The 15957-nt window shown below is 36.7% G+C and overlaps 1 protein-coding gene across 1 annotated transcript in view; it reads left to right on the forward strand.

Annotated features, from left to right (window-relative positions):
* LOC306882560 (transforming acidic coiled-coil-containing protein 2-like) overlaps positions 1-12245 on the forward strand; it is a gene marked incomplete at its 5' end in the record, with an annotated part of 66343 nt that extends 54098 nt beyond the window's left edge. The window contains 8 exons of the mRNA XM_079437285.1: positions 968-1060; positions 4638-4772; positions 5677-5753; positions 7721-7764; positions 9604-9764; positions 10039-10145; positions 10315-10435; positions 11267-12245. Of these exons, the coding sequence (XP_079293411.1) occupies positions 968-1060; positions 4638-4772; positions 5677-5753; positions 7721-7764; positions 9604-9764; positions 10039-10145; positions 10315-10435; positions 11267-11332 (804 nt within the window). The 3' untranslated portion in view covers positions 11333-12245. The remainder of the gene's footprint in view (positions 1-967; positions 1061-4637; positions 4773-5676; positions 5754-7720; positions 7765-9603; positions 9765-10038; positions 10146-10314; positions 10436-11266) is intronic.
* Positions 12246-15957: the final 3712 nt, after the last annotated feature.

The following is a 15957-nucleotide window of genomic DNA, read 5'->3' on the forward strand; positions in this document are numbered from 1 at the left end:
TGTCTTCACTCTGCTGTTTCACTGTGTGTTTGTTTGTCCCTCCAGTCTTTCATGTACCTTGTCTGTTTTGTTTTGTCTCTCATTTTTTGTTTTTAAAGGAATAGTTCAATCAAAAATTTTAATTCTGTCATATTTATTCATCCTTAAACCCCAGTTCCTAGAAGTAAATAGTAACTGGGGCTGGCAAGCGCCGATATGAGTAAAAAGAACCATCAAAGTACACTACCATTCAAAAGTTTGGGTTTTTAATCAATTCTGTTCTTTTGAACTTTCTTTCCATCAAAGAATCCCAAAAGATCATGGTTTCCATGTTTTCAAAATTGATAATAATAAGAGATGTTTCTTGAAGGGTCATGTCACATCCTTTAAGCCAACAGAGGAATAAGTGAAATAAATATATTAAAATAAAAGTTACTTTAAATTGTAATAATATTTCACAATATACAGTAACTGTTTTTACTGTATTTGCGATCAAATAAATGCAGCCTTGGGATGCACAATAGACTTCTTTCAAAAACATTTTTAAAAATCTTAATGACTAAAGTTTGATAAGTCACATTGACAACTTTTATGTTGCTGTTATGGTGCTTTTTCGGAGCTTGACAGCCCCTGGTCCCCATTCACTGTTATTACAAGGCATCTCTTCAGATATTCTGATAAATATCTCAATTTGTGTTCCAATGAAAGACAGAATTTTCATTTTGGCTGATTTATCCCTTTAAAAAATACCTACAAGTAATAAAACTTCTAGAAAGGAACAATGGATCTCACCGCATACACAACGTTCACAGTAAAATGCGTACGAGTGTCTGTTTGTGTGTGTACAGTATATGTACGTTTTTTTCCCCCTCAGGTTTAGTATTTGCGTGAGGCCGGTACAACTCTAACCCCTCTTTTCCTCCTTACCCCATCCCCACTTCATGGGTCACTCCCCCTTTCCTCCCCTCAACCCTCCTTTGTGGCCCAGGAGGAGCTGGTGCTCGCAGCCCTGAAGATAGAGGCTCTACAGGTAGCCAAAAACATCTCTCAGAGCCCCACTTTGTCCACTGTGTCCCCTCAGGTACTGCGCTGAGCCAGCCCGCACCCGTGTGAATGTGTGTGTGTCCAAGCACGAGTGTGTGTGTGTGTGTGTGATACCCCCCTCTGAACTGAGCCCCCTGACTGCACCCTTGGGTATGAGTGTGAATACCTACCCATAAACTACCTCACCATACTGTGGACGTGACATCTCACCCCTGGTTCTTTAACCCGGCTCCTGTCCTCGATTGGTGCTCCTTTTTTCCCAATCCAACACCCTCTTGAGCAAAAGAGGTGTGTTTTTCCCAGGGCTTTGTGACAATCCTGCATGTTCGCTTGGACAGGAGATCCATAGAAACAAAGGTCAATGTGACTTGGAAACTTACGCTGTATATAGACTCTATATTATTACATCAAATATGAATGGTTTGCAGATTTCATAATTTATATGCTTATCCTAAACAGAATGTTTATTGCTGAATTCCTCGTCACATTCATGCTAGTTCCTGGTTTCGATTTGTTACTAATTTACACTAACTCATTTGAATACAGTGGGTATACAGACCATCTGTATGCCTGGTTTGAGGCCACTGGTGTGGCTTCACATGAAGCTTAGCTCAGATCTGCTTTCAGTCATGTTGGATGAGTGACCGTCGCCTCTGTCTCAGTCAGCATTTGTACAGGAAATGGAATGAACAGACTAATCTCGTATGCACAAACATGCACATGTATTATTTACAACCTCTCTAACATGCCTCATATTCTTGCCGCTCCATTCTCATCATGTTGTCTTGCACGCTTCACAGTCTCGCCTCAAGAAGCCCAGCCCACGCCGCTGGAATCTCAACGGTTCTCGCATGGCTAAAGTAAGAAGGACAGAAAACGTTCCCTCTAAGTCTAACTAGGTCTAGTCCATATATTCTAATCCCACTGTCCCTGTACCACCTTTAGACTAAACCACCATTAGATGATAGAAATGATCATTTCCATTATCATAGAAATTAATATTTAGTTTATTAATATTTATCCTATTTTAAGTTTTTTTTTATACATACTCTAATTGAAAAAGTTTGGGCTCAGTAAAATTTTTATACTTTTTTTTCAGGAAGAATGCATTAAATTGATTAAAAGTGACAGTAAGGCGTTCACATTTTTGCAGAACATTTCTATTTAAAATATATGCTGTTTTTTGAAATTCCTATTCATCAAAGAATCTTTAAAAAAATAATGAATCAGCAACACCACTGTTTTCAGCATTAATAATAAATAATAAATATATAACAAATAATGATAAATGTTGCTTGTGCATCAAACCAGCATATAGAAACGATAAAGTGACGCTGAAGACTGAAAATTCACTTTTGCGAGCACAGGAATAAATGACATTTTTAAATATATTAAAATAGAAAACAGTAATTGTAATAATATTTCACACTCAAAGCAATACTGTTGTACTGTTTTTTTTTATCAAATAAATTCATCCTTATAGAGCATAAAGGTCACTGCACACTGAGTCTGAAATTTTCGCACGTTAAAAAATAAATACGACCTCACGTTGTGTCAATCACTTTTGCACACTGCCTCCAAAACTTTCGTCCGTCAAAACAAATTCGGATCAGGTTCGATTTTCTGCGTTTTCACATCTGTATCATGCATTTTGATAGGAAAGGATGGGGAATACGAAAAAACTGAAAAATGCATGCGAAGATTTCGGACTCAGTCTGCAATGACCTTCAGACTTTTGACAACAAAATGTAACCTCAAATAAGAATCTAAACTCTTTAAAGGACAGTCGCATAGATATTAAAAACACATCAACTCTAACCCATTTTCCAGACACATTTAATATGACTATCCACATAACATTTTATAGATCTCATAACGTTTTTTTTTTTTGAGTAATAGGTTTTGTCTCACTCTGTCAAAACTAGTCTGGTTATTTTTGTAGAAAACTGCAGGAAAATCCACACAGACAGATAGCAAACTCTGTCGCAGGATGTCCCGTATTCCACAGGTATTGTTTCTGCCCCTGAATAACCTCTAGACTTCATTTCCAAAATAGAGTTGATCTTTAATGCATCAAAAGTATTTCTGGAATAGTTCTGATACATTTTAGGATTATAGAGTGCTTTCATATATAAAAAGAGTGACACTGTCTTATATAGCTGGAGTAATGAGGTTCAGTGAATTGATGATCTTCTTAAAATATTCAATATTTTAACATGCATTATTAGATAACGCTCTTCCTGAAATAGTCTCACAGACATATTTCCCAAGCTGCCTCAGCACATTCTCCATGACGTGTTCTTTATTTGACCTTTTTATTAGCAGTAATTTATCATTCTTGGAAATACATGCACAGCTGCTCTGTAGATAACAGGAATACATCACAACCCCATGCTGTACTGAACTCTGTCTTGTCAATATTCATTTTTAAAAGCTTTTGTTTCTCATTTGCATTTAGAGTTATTCCTCTGTCTCAAGTCTCCCCCTCTGCTGACTGTGTTTATGATTGGTGATGACAAACATAATGTTTTCTTGGGCTAAATTGGGCATTCAGGGAGTTTCTAGATTAGGTTATGCAGTGAGTGTCAAGACTCGGATCTAGACCATGTTTAATGTATAGTATGTGGTCATAGGATATCTGAGATAAACACTCAAACTCTAAATATGATAGAGCACCATTTCAACATTTTGCATTGGGTTTTAATCTCACTTTGTACCTCCCATATGTCTATATGTCTCGTTCATGATCTGAGTGCATTCCAATAATGCAGTAAATGGTATTAGGCATAAATTCTCCTTGCAGACCAAACATGTTGTGGGCATTCTGTATTTGTACCCTAACACATGGCCCCCTACCTTGTATAAGAGTCAAACTCAATTAATCTCCTAAACCAGCTCTGTTAGGAAGAATTAATCAGCTTTAATCAGCAAGTAGGTTTAAGGGCTAAACATGATGATTATTCAGTAACTACACCCCATCACTGGCTATAAAGAGGCCTTATGAAAACAGTTGCTTTCTGAAAATGGTACATGTGAATATTTAGATGTTAATTATTAAATTACAGTAGCCTACATTTACTGACAGTACATTTGTGCTTTTGTTTGTGCCTTTGAAACATATATTCATAAAACATGTCTGTCTTTTCCTGTAGGACGTATGCAGATAGTATGTTTTGCGGTCTTTTGTTGTAGCTGGTTGCATTAAGGGTATTTTGGGATACAGTCTTTTTTCATGCAAAATAGATCAACTCTGCACATTATTTAATCTCTGAAAAGTAACATAAGGTTCAACCTGTACTCCTACAGTCCTCATCTGACACAGCATTCCCTCTCTGATCCGGTCACAGCCGCAAACCTTTCATGACAAACAGCTTTTCACATCCATCTCACATTGGGGATTGTCAGTCATAACATTCCAGCAGGCCAGTCGCAAACTGCTGGAGGCTTTTGAACCCAAACTAAGAGCCTGCGCTCCATGGCATTATGGCTTTGCTGAGTAGAACCTGTAGATGATGTGCTGCCTCCCTCCAAGTGTAAAGTGAATGTTGTTCTAGAATCTAGAGAAATAAACTCACAGGTTTTTCATGGTTTCTCCACAACTCTTTCCTCTGCAGCAGAGAGAAACGGCCTCACCGGGGGACAGCGGGGTTTCGAATAGCTCCCTCTATTCACGAACAGGATACATTGAAGGGGAAAGCCCTCATCTGCCACATGACATGGACCACTCTCTTGGTATTGCCCGAGAAGAGGTATATACTCACCCATTGCATGATGTAAATAAAAAAGAAAACAACCTGTATCTTAGTCTTGTCATTTCACATTTGATGAAAATTTAACTTAAGGTAAATCTGTAAATGTAAATAAAGTGGGTTAGGTAATATTTAATATTTAATTTTGAAGGGCTGGTTAACACCACTTTTAATTCTGGGTTCTGAAACCCTGCATTTGCAGTGCCAAAATGACAACCAATCATTAATGGCCTCAATGTACACATTACATTTTCACAAACTCTGGACAGTAATAGAAACTTTCCCATGCTGTGTTCTGTTTCAGCATCGGAGGGAAGTTCAATATGTTGATATACTGGAGTGATGAGAGAATATTATTTTTCTTCTGTATTTCAGAAGATTTAAAGTAAACATGAAATGAGATTACTCAATTTCTCATATTTCAATTTTTTTATGAAACGAAAGACTTCTTCAATGATTTGGTTTGCTTAAACCTCTCCCCTTCCTTACAACTGGCTGCAAGCTCGCTCTCATTATTGATTGCAACTCCCACATCTCAAAATCCAGTCAAAAACCGATGGATAGAACCAAGTCTATGCCTTAAATTAGATCTTTTTCGATAAACTGTTTTGCTCAAAAGTAAATCACACTACCATTTCATTGTTACTTTAAGAAAATCACAGCCAATTTATGTGGTTACATTTCCACTGATTATTTGACAAATGTTTCATGCTTTTTTAAAAATATTATCATATTACCCTAATATCCCATAATATTACCCTATATCATAAACATGCAAATACTAAGAATTTTTACAGTGTGAAACATGGCAAAGGACATCCCAGATTTGCGTTATGCCAGAATGACACTGGTGTAACAATTTCCAGGGTGTAAAGTGTGTGAAGTAATGCTCTTCTTATTTCAGATTGTTATGAAAGAGAAAGAAGTCATGGAGTGGAAGAGAAAATATGAAGAGAGTAGACGGGAAGTGGAGGAGATGAGGTGGGTTTTGTCAAAGGACAGAAATTCCTGTGCCCTTGTGAGCTATGACGAGTGAAGCTTGCATCAATTGTTGACTGACCCCGTTTCTCCCCACTTTTCCCATCACTTAATGTCCTCTCTATAAGCTTCACATCAATAAAACTGTCAGAAAAGTTCATTCTCTACATATAGCTTAGCTTAGTTTATATGACACACCTGACAAATCCCTGTGCATTCAGCCATACAGGTTCTGCTTACAGCTCCATGCATCTACCTCAGTCCACCTCTCAATCTGTTTATCTCTTTCCTACATATTTTTTTTTTTTTTTTTTTTGAAGTCGAGCGTAAGCAGAAAGCCAATTAAAGAGGGCCTTAACATGTTAGATGTGCCAGAGTTGGGGGCAGAAAAAGAGAGGGAATAGATGAAAGATGTAAATTTGTTTTCACCCATCTGGGAAACACATGGAAATGTCTTGTCACAATTAAATGCCATTTTAAGATGTTTTATATCAGTTTCTGTTTTACAGTCTCCTAACTAAGGGTTCAAATCGGGTGACAGTTTTATTAGTTCGTGTTTAGCATTTTTGAAGTATTTCTCACCTCACTGCACTTTAAAAATATTGTCTTATTCAGAAGACAGTTGATTGAACCAGGACATGTTTTAAAGCTGTCCTTTTGTACTCAAAGTGCAAAGTGAACAAGGTAATCGGGAAGGGTTGCGGATTACAGCCAGCTGGACTAGGCCTTGTTAGTGTGGATAAGAATGGGGCTTAGTTCATTAGGCTGATTGGGCTCAGGATAAGGAAGGCCTAAGAGGCTAAGGAAGACATAGCTAATCCATCCGCTTACTGTGCTGGCAACCTGCTTTTCTCCAAGCACGTCTTTATGCCAGCCAAACTCTTGTAGTCAAACACATGACATAACAAATGCCAGTTTCCTGACCTTTCATGTAATCAACCTTATTCAGAATTTCATTGTCACCTTAGAATGCACTGTTCTATTAGTTTCAACCAGTCCTGACATCTGGCACAGAGCGGATCTTGCTGCATGCGTGCAAACAGATAGAAACTCTAACTTGGATTGTTTGGCTTCCAATTTGGGACACTTTCAAATGCGGGTCTAAATCCTGTTTACACCTGGTATTAAGCTCCATCTGTGGTGATCCGATCACAAATGGTCAGCCAAGATACATACTGTAGCTAGCAATAATATGTGTCAAATGCGCCTACTGTGATCACTTGTGATTGGATTTCGAAGGGAGAGTCTCTGACTTTGTGAGTATGTGCATCACTTGCTACGTCAGTGTGTTACTGCATGTTGGTAAATAAAAAAAAAAAGAGGAAATGATAAAGCAAAGGACCGATCTGACAAACAACCTGATTATTTATTTTAGAGATGAGGCCCATCTTTATTTTTCTATTCACCTACCACAATATGTGGTTCCAGTGATCAGATCACAAAACATTTTGGACCCTGCTTACACCTGTATTTAATGTTTAACACTTGTGATCGGATCATCTGAAATCAATACAGGTGTGAATGCACTCTAGGACATTGTTTTTTTTAAATATTTTGAGCATAAATCTCTTATGCTTAGCACACTTCATTTATTTGATGAAAATACTGTAAAACAGTAAATTGTCAAAAATTACAATTTAAAATGTATTTTATTCCTGTGATAGCAAAGCTACATTTTCAGAAACCATTGCTACTGTTTTCAGTGTCACATGATCCTTCAGAAATCATTCTATTATGCTGATTTAATACTCAAGAAAAAATGATTGAAAACACTTGCACTGATTATTTTTTTGTGACAAGATTTATTACATTTTCCCCCCAGGATTCTTTGATTAATAGAAAGTTCAACAGAACTGCATTCATTTGAAGTAGATTTTTTAGTAACGATATAAAAGTCTTTACTGTCACTTTTGATCCGTGTGCTTAAAAAATCTTATTTGAATAGTAACTTGATTTTTGGTTATTTACAGGAGGATAGTTATGGAGTATGAGAAGACTATCGCAGAGATGATTGGTGAGTCTTGATTGCTGAATACGATTTCATCTTCTCCTTGGGATTTTCAATCTGTGCGTTTTGTGAACACTGTCAGGCACTTTTGGTTCTATTTATCTGTGCTGTTCTTCTGCTACACTGCTATAAATGAACAGGCACGCCACACCAACACACATATGCAATATGTTACTTTCTCATTTAATTTGCAGACAAATCTTTCGTGCGTTTGGACCCAAACACCGGTCAGTTACAAGCACAAGCCTTCATGTCTCCTTTTATATTCCACTTGACTTGACCTAAAAAAACATAAACATGTTTCTACTCAACATGTCCCTTACCAGGCCTCACCCACTGACAGATTAATCTGATTTCTTTGCCTGTCCAGTATTTACATTCATTTAAATACTGTAGGCTGTGTGCGTTCTTACATTTTCAGATTGTTATACTGAGTGTCTGGTTTAACCTTGACATGATTTTCTCTCTTTGTACAAAGAAAAACCTTTTTTCATTCCCTTTTTATATTCTTCATGATAAAATACCATCCTTGATATTCCGCTTCCCAGCTTTCGGTCATTTGTTTTCACTTCATTTTGTGTCTTTGCTTATAATTTCTTTTTCCATGGTTCATTTTCTTGGCCACTTTTCTGGCTCTCACCACCTAATTCATTTTTTATTCTATGACACTTTCAGTTATTTAAAAAATTGTCTATGTTTCTGACACACTTTTCTCTCTCACATGTCCCACCCTGCTGGCTTGACTTAATGCCGTCCCTTTTTTCTGTTTTGCTCCTTCCGTCCCCCATAAATATTTGATAAATCACTCAGGCATGCCTGGTAAGTAACAGCAACTCTTTATTTTTTTGTTTGTGTTGCATCCACCACATCTGTTAGTGACAGGGAGAGCTTTCTCTTACTATAACCTGATATGGTCTATCTCTCATTTTAGTCTCATCTGGTTTTGCTCTGCTGGCCTTTTTATAGACCTTTTCTCAAACATCTTCCATTACCAGCTCATAAGTGTTCAGGAAACTACTTTAATACTGTAACTTTCCAGATAAGCTCATTATAATGTAAGGTTGCCTAAATACAATTAAGTACAATTAAGCTAGAAAAAAGTAGCTACAAGAGTAAAATTTCTTTTTTATTATCACTGTTGAATATAGCTTAATATTTTTAGTGGAAACCATGATACATTTTTTCCCAAGATTGTTTGATGAATACAAAGTTCAAAAGGACAGAATATATTTGAAATATAAATCTTTTGTCAATTTAATAGATTCTTACTGAATAAAATGATTTTTAACCAGTAGTGTACATTTAAACTAAAGTAATAAAACTAGAAAAAACTTATTTAATTGATTATAAAACATGTGGTAGTATTTATATAAAGGTAGGGAAGGTTGATGATTCAGCTGAATCAGTGAATCAGTTTTTTTTTTTTTTTTAATCAGTTCATTAAAATTATTCATTCAGCAGATTTGCTACAGTTAAATAATTTTTTTTGACTATAAATATTTTGTATAACGCTTCCCTAAAACGACTTAAGAGGTGCTGAGTAAGTCTTTCAAAGGTCTTCTCATCTCACCATGTCTCCGTGGGTTTGACAATCTTTGAGTGTGTGTGTGTGTGTGTTGTCTGCATGCATCATAGAGATGCGGCGTCGTAAACTGCATTTTCATTTGTCATTTTCAATGATTTAGACACAGTGGTGTAGAGTATAATTTCATATCTGAAGTACCCAAAGGAGCATAAAATCAACCTCTGCCGCATCCAAAAGCAGATTTGCACATCAATTTGATTGTATTGTGTCTTGTAGTGTAATATGAACTTAATGTGTTTGTTTTTGTGTGCATGTCTCAGAGGGTGAACAGAGAGAGAAGACTCTGTCTCATCACACTATCCAGCAGTTGATCCTGGAGAAGGACCAGGCTTTGGCTGATCTCAACTCTGTGGAGAAATCTCTCGCTGACTTGTTCCGTCGCTATGAAAAGATGAAAGATGTTTTGGAAGGCTTTCGGAAGGTGAGGCACTTTACACTGAGATTGATAAAGGTTGAAATCGTTGTGAATTTCCATTTGCAGATCAGCAATTTGATGTAATTCTGAGATAAATGGAATATTCAATGAGAAAAATATAGGTTGAGACTTGATTGTGGGCGTTACTCACAAAAATGGAGCCAAACAATTGCAAACTTACTACAATAACTGTTAGGCTGTTGGTTAACATGATCTAATAGCTTGTGCTTCAGCAGAAAGGGTCATTTACTCACTTCAATTCCTCTTTTTTTTCTTTCAGAATGAGGATGTGCTGAAGAAATGTGCGCAGGAGTACCTGTCTCGTGTCCGTAAGGAAGAGCAGCGCTACCATGCCTTGAAGATCCATGCTGAGGAGAAACTGGATAGGTTAGTACAGATCTTTCACATGCATATGTTTTAATATGCTTTGCTTTGTACAAGGCTTCTGTTGCCCGGAACAACAACTGTTATGCTAATTAAGGGTTAGACTTGCACTGTGCGAGAGTCCTTAGAAATATGAAATGATGGCATGACTCTGACCATGTGGCACCCGCAGGGCGAATGCTGAAATCGCTCAGGTGAGAGTCAAAGCCAAGCAGGAGCAGGCAGCGTATCAGGCCAGTCTGAGGAAAGAACAGATGAAGGTGGACTCACTGGAGCGCACACTGGAACAAAAGGTTTTCTCATACTTGCAAATCCACATGCTCATCTGTTAAAGTAATTTTGTTGTTTTTAAAACACTCAATTTTTAAGTACAGCAAACAATTATTTTATTTAATTAAATATATGTTGCTATTTATGGCTGTATATACTATCGGTGAAAGTTACAATTTTGTAAATGTTGTTGAAAGAAGTCTCTTATGCTTAACAAGGCTCCATTTATTTGATCATTTATTTATTTGAAGTAAACTACATAAAAAAAACTTTAATATTATAATTTTATAATGATTTTCTGAATTAAAATATATTTTAAATTAGAATTTAGAATATATTTTATAATTTTAACTTATTCTTATGATGACAATTCTAAATCTATATGACACACACAGTACATATATATATATATATATATATATATACACACACACACACACACACACACACACACAGTATATATACACATATAACATTATTATAATATATATATACACAGACTGTAAAAAACAAACAAAAAAACACTTCTTTACACATCCTGAAAAAAGTATTATGGTTTCCACAACACAGATAATAGTAAAAATACTTCATAATAAAATGATTTCTGAAGGATCATGTGGCACTGAAGACTGGAGTAATAGCTGTTGAAAATTTAGCTTTGCCATCTCAGGAAAAAAATGACATTTTAAAATATATTAGTATAGAAAGCTGATTTAATTTAAAAAAAAAATATTTCACAATTTTACTGTGTTTTTGATCAACGTATTGTAAGAAACATCTTTCAAAAAAATTAAATAAAAAATAAAATGACCAACATTCAGATGTTAACATGATTTTTTGGATTCTGTTTATAGAACAAAGAGATTGAGGAACTGACCAAAATTTGTGATGAACTGATTGCCAAGATGGGAAAGAGCTAGCCGTCCATTCGACAGAGTTCTGTCCGTACCTCAAAGGGACAAAAGAACAATAACTGGACAAGAGTGTAAAGATGGAGGAGCAAGGTTAACTTGTTTAGTATTGTTTTTTCCTCTTTCTAATGGACAGAACAATGAACTAACCAAACAAAAGGATCTCACACTACTGACGTCTTCACATAAACTGGAGTCCCTAGGACTGGGAGAACACTAGTTTCTGGCTGTAATTATTTTCTCTATATTGTGTTAATGTACACCACCTTACCTATGTTGAGGGTCTTGTGAAAGTACTCCCCATCAGTAGAGACTTTTTTGAGAGTCTGTATAGCACACACACACACACACACACACACAGAGAGTATGTGTTTATAGTGAGACTGAGGTTGTGAGTGCTGTTGCCATGACAACCACTGATGGAGCCGACTGTTAATCTGATTCCCGTGGTTCCCTCTTCTTAATTTGAAAACAGAAATGATCAGAGATAAGATGTATACTATAAAACAGATGAATTAATCATTCAGTTATCACAAAGTGGTATTCATGATCCTAAAAAAATGCATGTTGTAGGCCTTGATGGTTTTGTAAATATGAAAATGACTTGAAAATAGTAAAGGAATATAACTGCAGATTTTGATACTGTTAGTTTATCTGCTTCCTTGTGTATCTTTGTAGATACTTGTTGTTCATTTGTTTCATTGTCTTCTAGCAACACTGGTGTGTGATTTTATTTTTGGATTTATTTTGATATATAAATGAACCTACGTGTCACTGTCAGTGGTTCTGAGCTAATTTAATCTGAATGGTTTTGTCTCAGTCCTGCTATAGCTGATGTTTCAGACAAATGAAGCTCTGTCAGCTATACAGGACATGCTTACTAAGTGCAATAAAAGATGGCAATACAGCTTCTGTTTATCTGATCCACATCACAGAGACAGTCAATATGCAAAATGTAAAGGCTTGATGTTTCATGTAATAGCAACAATCACATTTACTTACTCGTTTAGCAGATGCTTTTAGCCTCCCACTAGGGCATTTTAAGAAAGCAATAATGTTGTTAATGAACAAACAATGAATGTTGCTGACACAATCCTACGTATGTGCATAAAAAGATGCAATAGTTAGCTGACAGATGGTCTTAAAATCACGCCAGACAGACTATATTAGTACCAATTACATGCTGGAACAGATCCAAACTGTCTGAGTGAGTGTATAAAACAAAAATGAGTCAAAGTAGAATTTAAGAAAAATAGGAAGAAGAAAGAATCACAAATGTTGTAATGAAAGAAATAGAAATGGAAAGAAAGGGATTATTATTTTTTTAGGTGAAGTCGCAAACATACTAACATGATTGTAAACACAATAAATATACTGTATGCATACATTATAAATATACTATATAATTCATTCTAAATCAAATCAAATATATTTTATATAATTTTATTAAATACTGAATATATATAAAAAATAGGAAGTGGTTAGTGTTGGAAGAGTAATTATTAGTAATATATAAGTTTATCTATTGATTAATTTGATATGAAATAAAGGTTTGATTTTTACATTTACCACATGCACATATTTATATAAGGAAACAAACAAATGAGAGGTAAAAGTAGAATAAATAAAAAAAATAGTGGACGGAGGAAAAATTAAAACAACAGAAATGTTTTTGCAACAAAGAAACTGCTTAATTTGAGAGGTGTTGTCGCAAACATACTAACAGTATTATATAGGTTTTAAATAATTGTACTGAATATAATATACAGTATATAAAATGAAAGCAGTTTTACTATATGTATAAAAATATAATTGCATTATATATAATAAAACCGCTTCCATTTTACTAATTTATCACTGAAAATGCAAACAAATGAGCAATATACTTTTAGGAATATAATAACAAATGAAAAATAAGTAGTTAATTTGGGAAAAAATAACTAAGAAAAAAAGAGGTAAATGGAATTAACATAATTATAGCTGATCTATTTATTAATTTAGGGTAAAGGTTTGGTTTTGGTTACCCTTATTTAAACTCAAGATGGTGCCGCGCATGGCAGCCATTGTGCTTGGATCTCCAGTTGTTTTAGTGTTTTTGTTAGTTTTTCCAGTTTCACCATGAAGAACTGCTGAACATTCGGCAGAACACACCACAAAATCTCCAACCGGTTTTTGATAATTCGGATGTTTTGTTGAACATAGTAACATTAGCCGGCGGAGCTGCGGCGCTGTTTAGACGCTTTAGGATGCGCAGATGGGGGAAGCAGGCCGTCAAATTATGATTTATTAATGTCTACACCTACCACAACCCTAAACCTACCCTTACAGTAATGCAAATACAGTAATTGTGTTATATTCACAATTGTGGATACAGCTACCGGAAACCAACAATAAATATTTTTTTCTACCAATTAGATTGTGTTTTATTAACGTCTACACCTAACCTACCCATACAGTAATGGATATACATTAAATATTGTTGTTAAGCGTGAGAAAAAGGACACAATATTGATGTGCGCATGCGCAGTAAGCCCTGGTAGGAAAATCTGATGTGTAGAATAAAATGTCAGGACACCGGCGTGCTCGTGAAGCTCAGACAGCGCAGATTTCGAATGCCGTTGCCTAGCATCCATCTGGCGAATCTCCGCTTTCTACGCAACAAAAAAGGACGCATATCACTCTGTCCTACGGGCAGCTTTAGGACTCTCTGATCACTGTTTGGTTCATCTTATTCCGACCTACAGGCAGAAACTGAAGTCAGCTAAACCTGTATTAAGGACTGTAAAGAGATGGACTAATGAGACAGAGGGTTTTTTACATGCCTGTCTCAACCTGACCGATTGGAGTGTTTTTGAAGCTGCTGCAAACGATTTGGACGAGCTCACAGAGACTGTAACATCTTATCAGTTTCTGTGAGGATATGTGCATTCCTACCAGGACTCATCTAACTTATAACAAAACAAACTGTGGTTCACTGCAAAACTCAGACAGCTCCGTCAGGCCAAAGAAAATGCTTACAGGAATGGGGACAGAGTCTTGTATAAACAGGCCAAATACACACTGGAAAAGGAGATCAGAGTGGCAAAGAGGAATTATTCTGATAAGCTAAGGATCCAGTTCTCTTCCAGGGACATGGATTCAGTGTGGAAAGGTCTGAAAGACATCACCAATTACAAGATACGACCCCCCAGCACTGTGGAGAATCAACAACTGGCAGACGATCTGAATGAGTTCTACCGCAGGTTTGAAAAACGCCATTCACACCTCCTGCAACCCCCCTCTCCCCCACACCTGAACTGCAGATGAGAGAAGATGACGTGCGCCAGGTCTTCAAAAAGAACAAGAGAAGGAAGGCACCAGGCCCAGACGGTGTGACACCAGCCTGTCTGAAATCCTGTGCTGACCAGCTGGCCCCCATCTTCACACAAATCTTCAACAGATCACTGCAGCTGTGTGAAGTCCCCTCATGCTTCAAACGCTCCACCATCATCCCCGTCCCAAAGAAACCCAAGATTACAGGACTTAACGACTATAGACCTGTGGCTCTAACATCTGTGGTCATGAAGTCATTTGAAAAACTGGTTTTGGCTTATCTGAAGGACATCACTGGATCCTTACTGGACCCCCTGCAGTTTGCCTACAGAGCAAACAGGTCTGTGGATGATGCAGTCAACATCGGACTGCATGACATACTGCAACATCTAGACAGACCAGGGGCTTATGTGAGGATCCTGTTTGTGGACTTGCCACAGGACTTGCTGAAACAGTTCTACTCCGCCATCATTGAATCCATCCTCTGCACTTCAATATCTGTTTGGTTCAGCTCAGTTACCAAATCTGACCACAGAAGACTACAGAAGGTAGTCTGGACTGCTGAGCGAATCATTGGTACAACCCTCCCCAGTCTCCAAGAACTGTACTCATCCAAAGTGAGCAAAAGGGCTGGTAAAATCACTCTGGACCCCTCACATCCAGCACACTCCCTCTTTGAACTGTTACCGTCTGGTCGACGCTACAGAGCACTGAGCACCAGAACAGCCAGACATAGGAACAGTTTCTTCCCTCAGGCAATCCACCTCATGAACATTTGAACTCTTAACAATAAACATGAAACACACAACACTATCATAGTTTTTATTTTTTATTTAACACACATACTTATTACATTTCGAATTTGCACCTAACATACCTGTACATACTGAATTGTCTATTTTGTATATTGTGTTTGTGCTATTTTACATATTGTCCATTTTGTATATTTGTACATTATTATTATTATTATAATTTTTATTATCTGTGTCCTGTCCTGTCGCTATCATTCTGTCACACTGTGGAGCTACTGTCACTAAAACAAATTCCTCGTATGTGCAAACTTACCTGGCAATAAAGCTAATTCTGATTCTTATTCAAGTAGCCTTTGCATCAACTGTTTGATTGGTTGTGTCCACTGTTCTGCTGTGTCACAAAGAGAAATGATGTTTGGTCACTGATAAACTAATACGGTATATGGAGGCATTAGTTGAATGAAATATGTAGGAAGCATCAGACCCCTGGCCAGCATGCATCACTGTATGGGTGGAGCACAGTAACCGATCCCTCATCTCTGATTAGTGGAGATGGTGAGGATCCATTCA

The sequence above is a fragment of the Barbus barbus genome (genome assembly GCF_936440315.1).
Source record: "Barbus barbus genome assembly, chromosome: 16".
Classification (NCBI taxonomy): Eukaryota; Metazoa; Chordata; class Actinopteri; order Cypriniformes; family Cyprinidae; genus Barbus; species Barbus barbus.